This window comes from Antrostomus carolinensis, unplaced genomic scaffold (assembly GCF_000700745.2).
Source record: "Antrostomus carolinensis isolate BGI_N321 unplaced genomic scaffold, ASM70074v2 scaffold29521, whole genome shotgun sequence".
Lineage (NCBI taxonomy): Eukaryota > Metazoa > Chordata > Aves > Caprimulgiformes > Caprimulgidae > Antrostomus > Antrostomus carolinensis.
Genome location: NW_010292468.1, coordinates 1 through 13,224, shown reverse-complemented (window position 1 = coordinate 13,224; position 13,224 = coordinate 1). Strand labels below are relative to the sequence as shown.

General features: G+C 36.8%; 1 protein-coding gene across 1 annotated transcript; it reads right to left on the bottom strand.

Moving 5' to 3' along the window:
- Window positions 1–283: 283 nt before the first annotated feature.
- Window positions 284–12,322, bottom strand: ZCCHC8 (zinc finger CCHC-type containing 8). Its single transcript, XM_010176982.1, has 13 exons — window positions 12,285–12,322; window positions 11,597–11,671; window positions 10,978–11,083; window positions 10,138–10,215; window positions 9,723–9,826; window positions 7,907–7,972; window positions 6,238–6,298; window positions 5,641–5,783; window positions 4,733–4,875; window positions 3,846–3,961; window positions 3,440–3,523; window positions 2,504–2,618; window positions 284–1,791 (listed from the first exon to the last, which is right to left on the bottom strand). Exons 2-13 carry the CDS (start codon window positions 11,614–11,616, stop codon window positions 974–976), a joined length of 1,854 nt encoding a protein of 617 aa, XP_010175284.1. The 5' UTR covers window positions 11,617–11,671; window positions 12,285–12,322; the 3' UTR covers window positions 284–973.
- Between the last annotated feature and the right edge of the window lie 902 nt (window positions 12,323–13,224).

Here is a 13,224-nt window from a genome sequence, read left to right as displayed (position 1 = left end):
AAGAAAGTGTTAGAACAATTAATCAGCAGAATTACAACACTTTTAAGCTTTCAGAAGTGGGCAGTTCTTCAGATTATGAAAACTAAATGGTATGGCAAGGTTCTACTTAAGTAGCTAAAGTTATTCTAACCAGCTTCTTGATCATGAAAACTTAAACCAAATAGTTGTGACCCTTCCTAGAAATACTTAATTTTGTTCATTCTCATGTTTTTCTAATTATCTTGCACAGCTAATTTTAAAAAATCAGCAGTTTGATGGTTTAGGACTCCAATTAAAAAAAAAATCTTTATATAAAAGCTCATTTATTAAACCACTGTACACAACAATGAACATGTATGTACAGCAAGTTTACATGACTGATGATGTTACAAAAGATACAGCGGTAATTAAAACTGACCCACATAAATAATTTATAAAAATATTTTAAATGGTGAAGATAATGCTGGTAATCCCTGATTATTTTTGCCAGGATTTTGATGTGGGAAATCTTAATATCAGACCTTTTTAAAAACATTCTGAATATATTAAACTTATCTACAGGATCATTACCAAAATGTATAAAGTATAGATTATTGTACAAAGGACAGATACTAAAAAAATCACCAATCCACCTGAAACTCAAGGACAATAAAAATCTTAGCCAAAATAATGAACAGCAAACCACAAACTCCTCTTTTTAGAGTTTCATGTATTGGCAAGTAAATTGCTCTTAACAAATAACAGTCCTGTTATCCCCTAGTGGAAGGATGCAATTTGGGAAAATTCTTCATATTTCCTGGCTGCACTGGTGGTCCTGGTCAATAGGGAAGCCCTGCAGGGACTTCAGTCTCAAGGAAGAACGGGGCAGAGCTGTATTTTGTCAAGATTTTCTCCTTTCCGCAAAAGGATGAGGAAGGCTATCCGAGTTCGTAAAACTGGAGGAGAAGAGAGAAGGAAGCAGGGATTTGGACACAATGAAACAAAGGAAGACCAGTTAAGATGAAGTCTTTTTCTTTTGCTGGTTTCTTGGGGAATTTTTTAACACGCTTCTTATTCGTAGATAAACACCTGTTGATTCTGCCATATTTTCAAATTCAAATGGTGTTATGCCTGCAGCAAACTTGCTCATATCAGGAACAAGACTGGAGTTTTTTGCAGATGATTCAACGCTTGTGACAACTTTGTTAGCACCTGTACTTTCTCCATTGTTAACTTCATGGTTGGGAGCAGGCATGGTGTTATCCAGCAAGCCTTCAGAATCTGTATAATCAGTATTTTCCTTTAAGTTAAGTAAACTGTCTCCTGGATGAGGACTGGTTATAGAACGTTCATTTTCTGGTATCTGTTCACTGATGTCAGAAATCCTGATGTCAGTTTCCACTGTAATCACCTTATCAGATGATCTTACTTCTGCAACAAGATCTACTTCGTTCCTAGATGGTGATGATGTAACAGAATTTCCGGTTACAGGTGTATCAATGGGAATATCGGAGTCACTGTTTGTGCTTTCTGCCTGTTCTAGTGCTGCCCAGATTAACCGCTGCTGTTCCTCTAGCTCTTCCAAGGTCAGAGTATCCTCATCCATGATCGAGTCCACTATTTTTGGCTGAGGAATATCACCAGGATTCAACGGTGGAGTAGTCCTAGGAAGAGGAGGGCAGGTGGGTGTTGAAGGTTGAGGTGGTGTAAGATTTAGTGGGGGTGTTCCTTGTGGTACAGGAGGAGGAGTTGACATTGATGGATTTCCAGGTGGCAGTGGAGGTTGGAACTGAAAACTGTTATGAGTTTGAGGTCTTTCTGACACTTCCAGGTCTAGAAACAGATTGAAAGACCATCTATTAGAATGTGAAATCTAACTAGAACAAGATTCAAAGTGCCAACACTCTGATTAACTAGCAGACTTATGTCTTCTCATCCTTGGTTTTCAGTTGAGACAGAACAAACTTTTAATATCCACTGAAACTGTGTTTTGGGGGATTTTAACTCTGCTAGCCATTCAAGGGAAAAAAAAAATTATACAATACTCTTGAATGTATTGAGAACTAACCTATTCCACTTTCCAAAACAAAAGCCAGAAGTTTCTCCAGCTATTCTAACATTTAAACAACACTGTAAGTCCTCCTGTGATTTTTAAGAAGTGGTGAGCTTGCAACTTCCTACATTATTTCATTCAAATACTTAAGGATTTGGAGATCTTCATAACAGGTTTCTTTAGGATACACCTGAAGTAAAGAGATCAGAATTTGTAACCTAACATTCCAATTGCTCTGAGCACACCTGAAACCTCCTGCTTGGTATTGGAAGATATGACAATCACAGCAACAGAGAATGCTTATCGTGGAGAGGTCCAAACGCAACTATAGGAGGACACTGCTAGCACATGTTAGCAGTTACATTAATTACCACCATAACAAATACTAACACATTGGTTTCTCTTTATGAACACTGGCATTTCAATATAGAGCAAGTTATTCTGAAAATAAAAATTGAAACTAGGAAAAAAAAAATTGCAGAATAACTCTACCAGAATCCAGGTCCATGTCAGCTGCTGGTACCTCCATATTATCTTCTTTTGGTCGTTTTGAATGATGAGAGCCTGACTGAGATGCAGCCCTTTTATTGCTAGATTTTGGACTTGGCTGAAGAGAAATTATCCAGGAAAACAAAATAAATTAATATTAAATTGTACAAGGTAACATTTCCATCTCTAAAAACATATTTAAAGCAATTTCACAACTATATAATCATTTGGCGACCCAGTGTGTAAGCTAGATATTGAAGTTTGAGAGTTTCGATGCAACTGAACAGATCTGTAAGTCTTGTTCAGGTTTAAGTGGCAAAGGACAAGACTGTCTGCACTCCTGACACAGGATTATGACCAAGTTTTCCCCTGGACACCTAGATCTTATGAGACTATCACAGTACAAGCATTGCACGTCCCTTCCTGGCAGGCTTAGAATTTACCATTTAAGTCCACATAGGATCAACACTTTGGGACTGAGAACAGAGCACACATCTTCCATCCTTAACTGGAAGTGCTCTGCAATAGACAACACTAGGCTAGTCAAACTGGAGAAGACCTGAGAATGACACAGGACAAGACTACTACATGTTTCTCAAGTTGCTGTAGTAACATTACTATAAGTCATGATTATGGTAAGTAAGCTTTTCACTTATTTGAGAAGTCTGGAACTAAGACTGTTTTTAGGCTGCAAGAGTTTATAGTAACCTTTTTCACAACTGTTTATAAAATACTGCACAAGTGGGATCTGCTTATATTAACTGAAATAATGGAATTTGTTCTAAATGCAAAGCTCCTTTTTGTGACAACAAATAAGTCAAATATCAGCATTTCATACCTGGTAGTGTCAATAAGAAAGTCTATCCCTTTGTGCAACAAACTGGCTACACTAACAAGACAACTTTTTTTTTTTTGCAAATAACAATGAGATATATTCACCGCATGAAAATTGGACAGGTAGTTCGCGAAAACATCCATCTGTTGAGATGGCTGCATGGGGATGGAACCAAATATCTGCCATTCCTACAGAAAAAAAAACAAAAAACAAACAAAAAAATAGAGAAATAACATTGCAGATGGGGCAACGTGCTATCAAAAGTTTCCCAGAGACTGTGTACTGATCTGATGTAGTTGTCCATAGTTGAAATTATATTTTTGGCAACACCCACAGTAATTTTCATATTCCAAGAACACTCAGAAAATTTAGATGTGCAGAAGGAACAGGCATTCGTGTGTGAGGTTTTGTGTTTAAAAAAATCCAACTAGAATACAAAACACTACACTTGGTTAAAAGCAATTAATCTTACTCAGCGTGTTGTTTAGAAGGCAGAGGACAGCCACTTACATCTGGGATCCCACTTGGTGTGGAGGTGTTGAAGCCTGGATAGTTTATCAACTTAGAGGCATCGTAAGTGATGCGTTTTGATTGACGAGACCCTTCACCTTCTGTTCCATCATCGTCTATAACAAAATATAATTATTATTTATGATAATTAAGGATGCTACTGAAAAAATCCACAGGATTTAAGAACAGAGTTTTGGTTTTTGGAATGTAAGTATTGATAGAAGGCTTTGTAATCCACAAAGGCAGTAACAGTGACCAACTCTATCAGGAACATGCACAAAGCTTCCCCAGCCACCTAACTGGGTACTCATAATACTACTGCTCTTTATGTACCACTATTAGCCTCAGGATTTGGCACCAGGACTGTTCTCTGAGATGCAGTATAAATGTTGGGCATTAGTAAAAAGCTGGTAAATTACTTTGTAAGCTGGGTTTTGAGAAATGTATTCTTTGCTTGCTGGAGCCTTCTCACTCTTATATGTAAGTTATTAAACTTTAGAAAGCATTATGATTTCTTTCATGAAAAGAGAAGAGAAGCTTATTAAAAAAAAAGAGGAAATGTCACAAGGCTATTTGCAAGTCTTGCACAGTTTCACAGGAACTCCATGTTCTAATATCAAGAGTTAATTAGAGTGAAATCACACTGACAGAGTCTTCATCTATGCAATCCAATAATTATAAAAGTTGTTTTATTGTCACAGCACAGCTAGATGGAAGGGGAGTATTTTTACATGATTTTAGACAAGAAAACTTGATTTAAAACTTTCTTGTTCTTCCATGAGGAAGATGAAAGTTTACAAACTAGGTCCTTTATTGTCTCCTGAATAGGGGGTAGCCAGTAAACAGCCTGCATACTGAAAACTGCATTCCCCCAGCACATTCCTTACCTTTTCCATCATAAAGCGCGAGTCCCGAGTGTTCCATTTCAGCCTCCTTGAGCCAACCTGGCGGATAACCCAGCTGACGCATGCGATAAATAAATGGAGGAAGACTCTTATCTGTGACACCAAGTGCATCTTGAAGTTCCCCACTAAATCAGGAAAACAAACAGAAAAACAAAAAGTCTTCCACTAAAATCCATAACTGAGTTTTGGCAAAAGGCAGTTACAAACATTTCGTTGTATTTTAAACTATCAAGTTGAAATAATTTTGTTTTAGCTCAAATTATGTTGCCTGTCAATCACAGATAAACCAATTTTAGGTCAAAATCATCATTGATGTTACGGATAAAATTTAACACTTTCATTTCCCCATATGCTTAAACATTTTATGACAATTAACTATGCTGAGAACAACTGGACTTGTTATGGGCCTTAACTGTTGCTGTCACAACAGGAAGGGTAGAACTTAATACAACACTAAATCTACTGATTATTTCTTTGGAGACTGCTACAGCCACACTATGACTTCTGAAAACATTCTGAATAGAGAGAATGAGAGTAAGGGATGCTCAAAGCTCAAAATTTTCAGAATCTTGCATGCTATTTTAATTTATTAGGAACATAATATATTTGCAATTTGAGTAGCCAGAGAGCAAAATTTGTCTCCCTACATTAAGGACAGTGCCATGGGAAAGGGTAGGACTATTAAGCTAGCAATGAGTTTTCGTTTGAAAAATATCTATGCCATTTATTAAACAAAATTTTATTTAGCAAATAAATGTGAACATAATGCATCCATAGTTAAGAGTAGCAGATGGACTTATAGAACTCTGGAAAGTAACATCTGGCACTCCAAAAGTAGAAAAGGTATTCCAGAAAAGCAGTGCAACAGCTAATGGAAGGAAGAGAGATACCTAATGACTCCTGGTTTAAATTTTCCAAACCTCTCTTCTACTTCTTCTGCGTGATAACGCTGCTGAAAATTCTGATTGCTCGCTTCACCACAAGCTTCCATAAACTCCTTTCTCTTCTCACTTATACGAGCTGCATTTCTTGGCTTAAAGATAATACAATTGGGAAGTTTAGATTTGGACAATTTACAATTTACACACTCCTTCACCCAACATAAAACTGGTACTCCTTGCCTTCAGGATGCTGAATCATTCATTTATCACATAGCTGTGTGATACAGCTACAGTTGTAATGAAAACACCACAGCAAAAAAACAAGAGGATGCGCATTGGATCCAGTGGAGCTCTACAACTGAAAGATGTCCCTCCATAAATTAAAGGAGGCATTCAAACCATTATGCTACAAAATGAACTTAGTTCTGATTCAGTACGTTAGAATTTTTAAGTATGAACAGTATAATCTAATGAACAGAAATGAACAACCATTTGTACATCCTGACCCAATGCATCTCATTTTTTTTTTGTTTTTTTAAATGATGAGGTTACACTGAAACATTTCTTAGACAGCAACAGTCTTTTGAATACCAATGTAGACTTTACCTTTGGACAGTCTTTCATTTGATGGTCTTCAGAACCACAATTGAAACAATGCGGTTTTGGCCTGTTTAAAAAAAATGCACAAGAAATTAAGCCTGAAAATAATTCTGCAATGTTAAATACACTTCATTATTTTAAATCTTGTTACATTCTTTTAGTTTTAGACTTAGAAAAAAAAATGTAAGCATTGCTTGCTGATTTTGTATGTTGTCTTCTGCTTATCTTAAATTGACAGCTTAATGTCAATCTTAAAAATAGAGTAACAGAATAAATACTGTTTATTTCACAGTCCTAAGGAGAACATAAGAAATGAGAAAAAAAAACACAGAACAGCACTGAGGGAAGAATACATGACAGCATGTAGAGAGGAAAGAAAGAAATAGGAGAACTAAAATCACAGGAGAAAAGGTGTATTTCCAGGCAGAAATGAAGCTTTTATATCCCTTATAATAGAGATCTGTTCCTTTAAAAAGGAACAGAATAGTCATAGAATAATTCAGGATGGATCTCAGGAGATCTCTTAATTCAGTCCCTTATCAAAGCTGGATCAGCTACGAGATCAGACCAGGTTGCCTGGGGCCTTATCCAGTTGGGTCTTGAAAATCTCTCAGGATAGAGACTGCATAACACCTCTAGGCAACCTGATCCAATAATTTACTGTCCTAAAGGTGGAAAAGCTTTTCCTCATATCATGCTGCAGATAAAAGAGTATTCACTGAAGGATTTCTGCTTCTGATTAAATATGTAAACATTTGCTTAGGTAACACCAATTAATGAAAACAACACCTACAGACTAAAGCTTATGCTATGGCCAGAGAAAGGAAAGAGGTTAAAACAATGCTTTTAACTCTGAAGTATTGATAAGATTTTAGAGAAAAAGATTTATTTTCCAAACATTCATTTTTACTGAATTAGGACGGGAACCAGAAATGGAGACAAAAGGGTGACACAAAGATGAGTGTCCAGGGTAACCCCCACACATGCACACACTCCAACCTCTTAAAGCCTCTAATCAGATTAAGTGAAGCATGTCTTCTGCTTAATCTTTTCACAGTATTCAAACAGAAACTTTCTGCAGTGATCCAGGTTTTTTATTACCATCCTCTATCATGAGCACAACCCTTCAGTCTGTTTTCCATTCAGATGGTAACATCTCTAATCAAACCAGAGTTGAACTCAGCAAGCCTGTCTTTGAAATTCCCACTAAAAGCTTGCCTGGTCTTCACTGCATCTGACATCAGTGACTTTAGGTGCTATGAAGAACACAGAAGCTGTCAGTTGATTCACTTTACTCTTACCTCCCATAAAAAGCTATACACTCAACTTTAAGCTCAGTCTGTCTTAAAAGCTGATAAAATAAGTCAGACAGGGTTGTTCCACAAACAGTAAGAATGATGATAGTATACCAGTGCAAGAATGACAAAGCAATCACTAAGAAGGCAAGCAACAGAAGAACCTGAGTATAAACTTAGGTTTTTCACACATTGATTTTGGGCCCTTCCTAAAGAAAGTCAATAAATAAGAGAGACCCACTGACTGCAAAGCTCAGCGCTGGTTGACTTAATTTAAACTCATTGCTCAATATGTTCAAGGGTTTCGTATACCAGGGAATAATCACAGCGTACATCTGAACTTTTCAGCTCAAAACTTTATATTTAAGAATCATACAAACCTTTTTGGTTTTACTTGTATTTCTTGTCCATCTAGGGAGAGAATCTGGCTGAAAACTTGCTGATATCTTTAGATTTCAATAAGGAACTGCTACTGGATGAAGCAAAATTTCAATCTTGTTTAAAATATCAGTGAAAACCTAACAGAGCTTTGAATAGAATACTGACTCTTCCAGAATAAGTTACAGATGAGTCTTTGATAAGTCCACAGTATAAACTATAAAACTATATCTACTATAAACTATTTGCTAAGATAAGCTTATGTTGTTTCCTCCTACCTGACTTCTATCCAATAACCATTTTTGTTCTTTATCAGCACTTGCTAAAACTACATTCCTCTTGTTTACAAGCAGAAGTTTCCAGCTAATAATTCTCATCTGTTTCACAGCAATCTTAGTAACATTTTGATAGAGCTTCAAAAATAGAACTCACTTCTCAAGTAGGTGGAGACAGGTCATATCCTACTACTTTTGTTTGCCTTTGGACTGCAGTGTTTCAGTTGCTGTGCTCATTTGTTTAAAAATGTATGAGAAGACAAGAGGGCCACAAGTGAACTGGCATGATAAAGACTAAGAGGTTCAGTAGAGTTCAGAAGCACAGCAGTTTCCAGGATATAAAAGTTGATTTTAAGAAGAAAAGCAGATGCCAGACACTAATCAAACTGACAAGTTAATTGAGTGCAGTACTTCAGTCATTTAGAAGCACAGTACCTGATACACCACTCAGAAGAAAGTGCTATTTTAGGCTTAATGTCATCTATGGGAGCTCTGGAGAAAGATGTAGTAAGTACATTTAAAGAACAATATCAAAGCTCAACTGGCAAACACAAAAGTTTAGCCACACTTAACTTTGCATGTTAGGAGAAACTCCCCTGTTAGGCATCTACTTCCTTCATCTAGAGGCTGGGAGATTGTACAAATATCACTTGGAGAACAGGATTGACTTAATGCACTATAACAGAGACAGCTTTCCAAATGTAAAACTACAGCACAGTGCATACACAAAGGCAGGCACAAGGAAACCCAGGTCAGCTGGCTTAGAAATTTGCAATTTTCACTCAGACATGAGTAATTTTTTTAACACTAGGAAATGACCTTTCTTCCAAGCTTGATAACTATTGCAGAAATGAACTGTGAAACTGGTTCTTATCCCAACTCTTGCTGGGGCAGAAGCAACACTGGAAAACGGGGGAGATGAGATTACTTGAGAAATTTCTTGCCCAATTTCTCTGTGTCATGGAGGACCACAATCCTAAAACCCACTTTTTCCAACATTTCCCTCACCTCACCTTTCAAACACTGGCTTTAATAAACAGTAAAGAACCAACTTTAAAATGGATGCAAGTTAAGAGCATTCCATAACTAAATTTTATTAAGACTTTCCCACTGGCTCCCACATTTGGAAAAAAAACACCTTACAGCATATTTTGAGTTTGCCAAGCCCTTTTCTTCTCCCAAACAGCAGATTTTATAGAGGGAGAAGGCTTATTTATATCTGGAATGAGCTGTCATTTCAAATCTGATTACAGACTGGCCCAGGAAATTCCTAAAGTCACAAAATATATTTATGGGGATAAGGCATTCACTCTTCCCAAGCACAAGCCTTCTAAAAATCAGCGAGCCAATCATATCAAAATACTTAACATGTTTTGAGTAAAAAAAGCCATTAATTACTCATTAAAACTTTTCATCTGTAACAACTGATATGGTTTTGATAGCAATGTACAATCTACTGAACAGAATTTGAGTTCAATTTACCAACTGGCATTCTTTGGATGTGACAAACGGAAAAACCCCCTTGTTTTAGTAAACAGGATACTTAGGTATTTCCCATCCTTCTGTCAGCTGTGGATTCTCATTTAATATAGGCTGTCCCAGTTTATCGAGACAAAAATTGGTAAAATACAGAACACTTCCTACAACCTGTAGAAAAAAAGTCAGAAAATTGTCAGAAATGTGTCAGTATTTAGGTCAAATTGGTAGCATTTCTATAAATTTACACTGCTTGAAATACTTCCAGGTTTTTTTCCCCCACTCTGTAAGAATTTACAAATAATACATGCCCACACCTGTACCAGTAAGTATTTTTTCCACTGCTGTAGCCAAAACATGCTGAACTTAACTGCTATTACACTGATAAATGAACTTTAACAAGATCTTATTTCAATGGCAGCGTATACTGAATACATAAAGAGTCAGACCTACCATTGCAGAGTACATAGTCAAAAACTTACACTAAAAGCTTCTTTAATTTTTTTAACAGAATTTGAGCTTGCTGTTTTACAGTCCTCTTCCAAAAGAACACTGGAGGGCTGACATGAAAAGGAAAAATGCAAATAATTAATTTAAAATAACAGTAAATAGAAGAGCTCCTAAATTACTAAGTATGTAAACATATGCACAGAACATCAAATACAGCTTCTAGTCCTTCATGAAACATTAAACAATAGGATGGAGATGTCTACATCAGTCATAACGTTTTCCACAGTCCAAAGTATGATACAGCTCATTTTTAATGTTTGGGGGTTTTTTTAATGAAAAATATGCTGCATAAGAGCTTTTAAGATAAGACTAAAGATGTTAAGAGAAAGATGGGAGAGAAATGTGCCATTTCACCCTTTTATTCAAAGTGAATACTAAAAAGTAAAAGTTAATTAAAACTCTAAATTCTAAACTAAGAAAAGAAACTGGAAATTTCCAGATTCTATTGCGCATCTGTGCTCTTATATATACTCAAAGTTGGGCCAAATACTATCAGAAGAGGATACATTAAGTTTGTAGCTTACAATGTTTTCTTGATTATTTAAACCAACTGATTACTTTGCTTTTACATAAATTTCACTAGGAACATTTTTAAAGAAGCATTTTCCTGGGCAGAAAGGATATCTTCTTTGGCCTGGTCCTCTGTTTTTGGAACAAATAGTTACACAACATTTCTTTGATAGTTACTCGATTTGCAATTAAGCAGGAAAAAACACATAGAATTCAGCTACGTAGCAGTCTAGTTTTTAAATATTCCCACTATAAAGACACAAGAGAAGGAACACCTAATAACAATTTGAGTTTTAAAGTACCTGTGGCTTAACATTGAAGTGCGTTTTTTCTTGTTCACCTCTCTTCTGCTCTTCGTATTTCTGAACTAAATTAAAAACAAAATCTTCAATTTCTTGATGATACCGCCTGTAATGGAGTGGAGAAGTGTAGGGAGACAAAGACATCAGTGAGATTGAAACGTATGGCAGATGTCTGGTTTTTAAGCATTTATCATTTACTATCTCTTCAGAGCTGAGAAAAAAGGCAGTCAACTTCTGTCCTCCACCCAACCCCCACCAGCATGAATGCAATCTATTATTAGAGAGCATCCTTATAGCAGCACGACAAAGAGAAACTCAGAGACAGGGAAAATTTAATTTACTATATTTACCCACAACACTCATAAAACTGAAACTGCTATTCAGACTCACTCCACACTCCTGGAAGTGCCACTTCATTTCATGATGAAAACAGATATTGCTAATGAAAGCAACATACCTCCTGCCATATCACTCATTATTCTTTCTCCCTTTCAAGCTTAATAAGTTTGTTACTGAATAACATGTATATCCACCCTTTGGACAAACACTAACATACCCAAACAAACAAAAAAAAAGTTCCATTTCCTGTCAAGATCGTTTTTTCTTGGGAAGTACTTACTTGGAAATTACATTGTTCATAAATAAAATCTGTAACAGAGGTCCATCAAATTTGGAGCTCTCCACTGAAATTCCACTAGAAGAACAGAACAGAGACACAAACAACAGTTGCTGTATTAGCTTTACTGTAAATATTCCTTATTCACTTTATCACAGCAAAGAGTCTGTAGTCCACAGAGAGAGGAATGTTTGGGCAATAGAAGTTCTGTCCTTTTAAGAAGTTCCTGTTCCCTAAACCAGGAATCATCCTCTTTCAGGAGGCTGCCTGGTGTGAGGTGGAAAGAAAACAAAACAGCACATCACACTGCAGAAATTTTCTTTTAACTGTAGTAAACTGCTACAAAATCTCATAAATAAGATCTCTTACTTATTCAACCACTTTAACGTACTCATTCTCACTGCTGAACTTTACAAAAAACTCTCACTAAAGGCCACATAAGTTTCATAAACAGATAGATACACACAAATTTACAGCAATGCAAACTAAGCTCTTGATACTCAGACCTAGAAGAGTTTTTTTGAATTAGAAAATTTTAGAAGCCCAACATCTGAGCAGGGGCAGGAACACTGAAACAAAATTTCTAAAAGATGTGGCAGACATTTTCAGCAACTCTTATCTCAGATAAACTCTATTTCAAACATACACAGATCATACAAAGCGTTGTAAGTCAGCATTAACATTAACATACCTAGGACGAGTCAGAATATTCAGCTTCCTTTTAAGTTCTTGATGTTAATTTATTGTTAAGGGACATTACTTTCCTCAGAAGACAAACCTTAATTAATTAAAGGATCAAAACAAACAAGAAAACACCTAAAAAGAATTCCACAGAATAATGAATAGGGTTTCAGACTTTCCTTTTCACTGCACAGAGGATTATTTACAAATCCATCTGTCAAAGAAACACACTAAGATGCAAAAAAATAACCCCAAAAAACCCCAAACCAAGACACAGATGAAAAAGAGGACAGATGAAAGCTGTGACAAACCAAATAGTGTACTTCATTACATTCACAGTGGTTGAATTGTCAGATTTATGATGTTTTATTTTTAAAATACCTACAATCACCACAAAAAAAGTGAGTGAGTAAGACAGTAAGACACATATGCTTGTAAATGGAAAATAAACTATAAGAAACACTTCAGATTCCACTCTGCTATAGTACCTAACCCAAAAACTCTTTTGGGAACCAGTCATGATTTGACAGTCTAAGTTGTTTCTAGTTATGTTAAAAATGGATTTTCAAAGTGGATATATAACTATTTTTTTTCCCCTAAAAAGTCAGAAAGCAGGAGTCCAGACACAAAGGTTTTAACTCATCCCAGCACTCAAGAACTCGAATCCCTCCTTGGCCAACTAAAGCGAAGCTGGCACGGAGCGGGTCACCCCGAGGATTTTCAGGGAGAACTTTCTGTGAAGTGATGGAAGCAGAAGGCACCGCAGCGAGAGGCAGCGGCCCGAGGACGGGGGAGGGCTGCCCCCTCCCCGCCAACCTCCGTTCTCCTCGTCCTCCGGGACGCGCCAGGGCCGCGGCTGCACGGCAGAGACCGGCAGGGCCTTCCCCTCACACAGCGCCCGGCCTCACGGAACTCCCCGGGAGGCGGGAAAAGCCGGAGCCCCTCAAGCC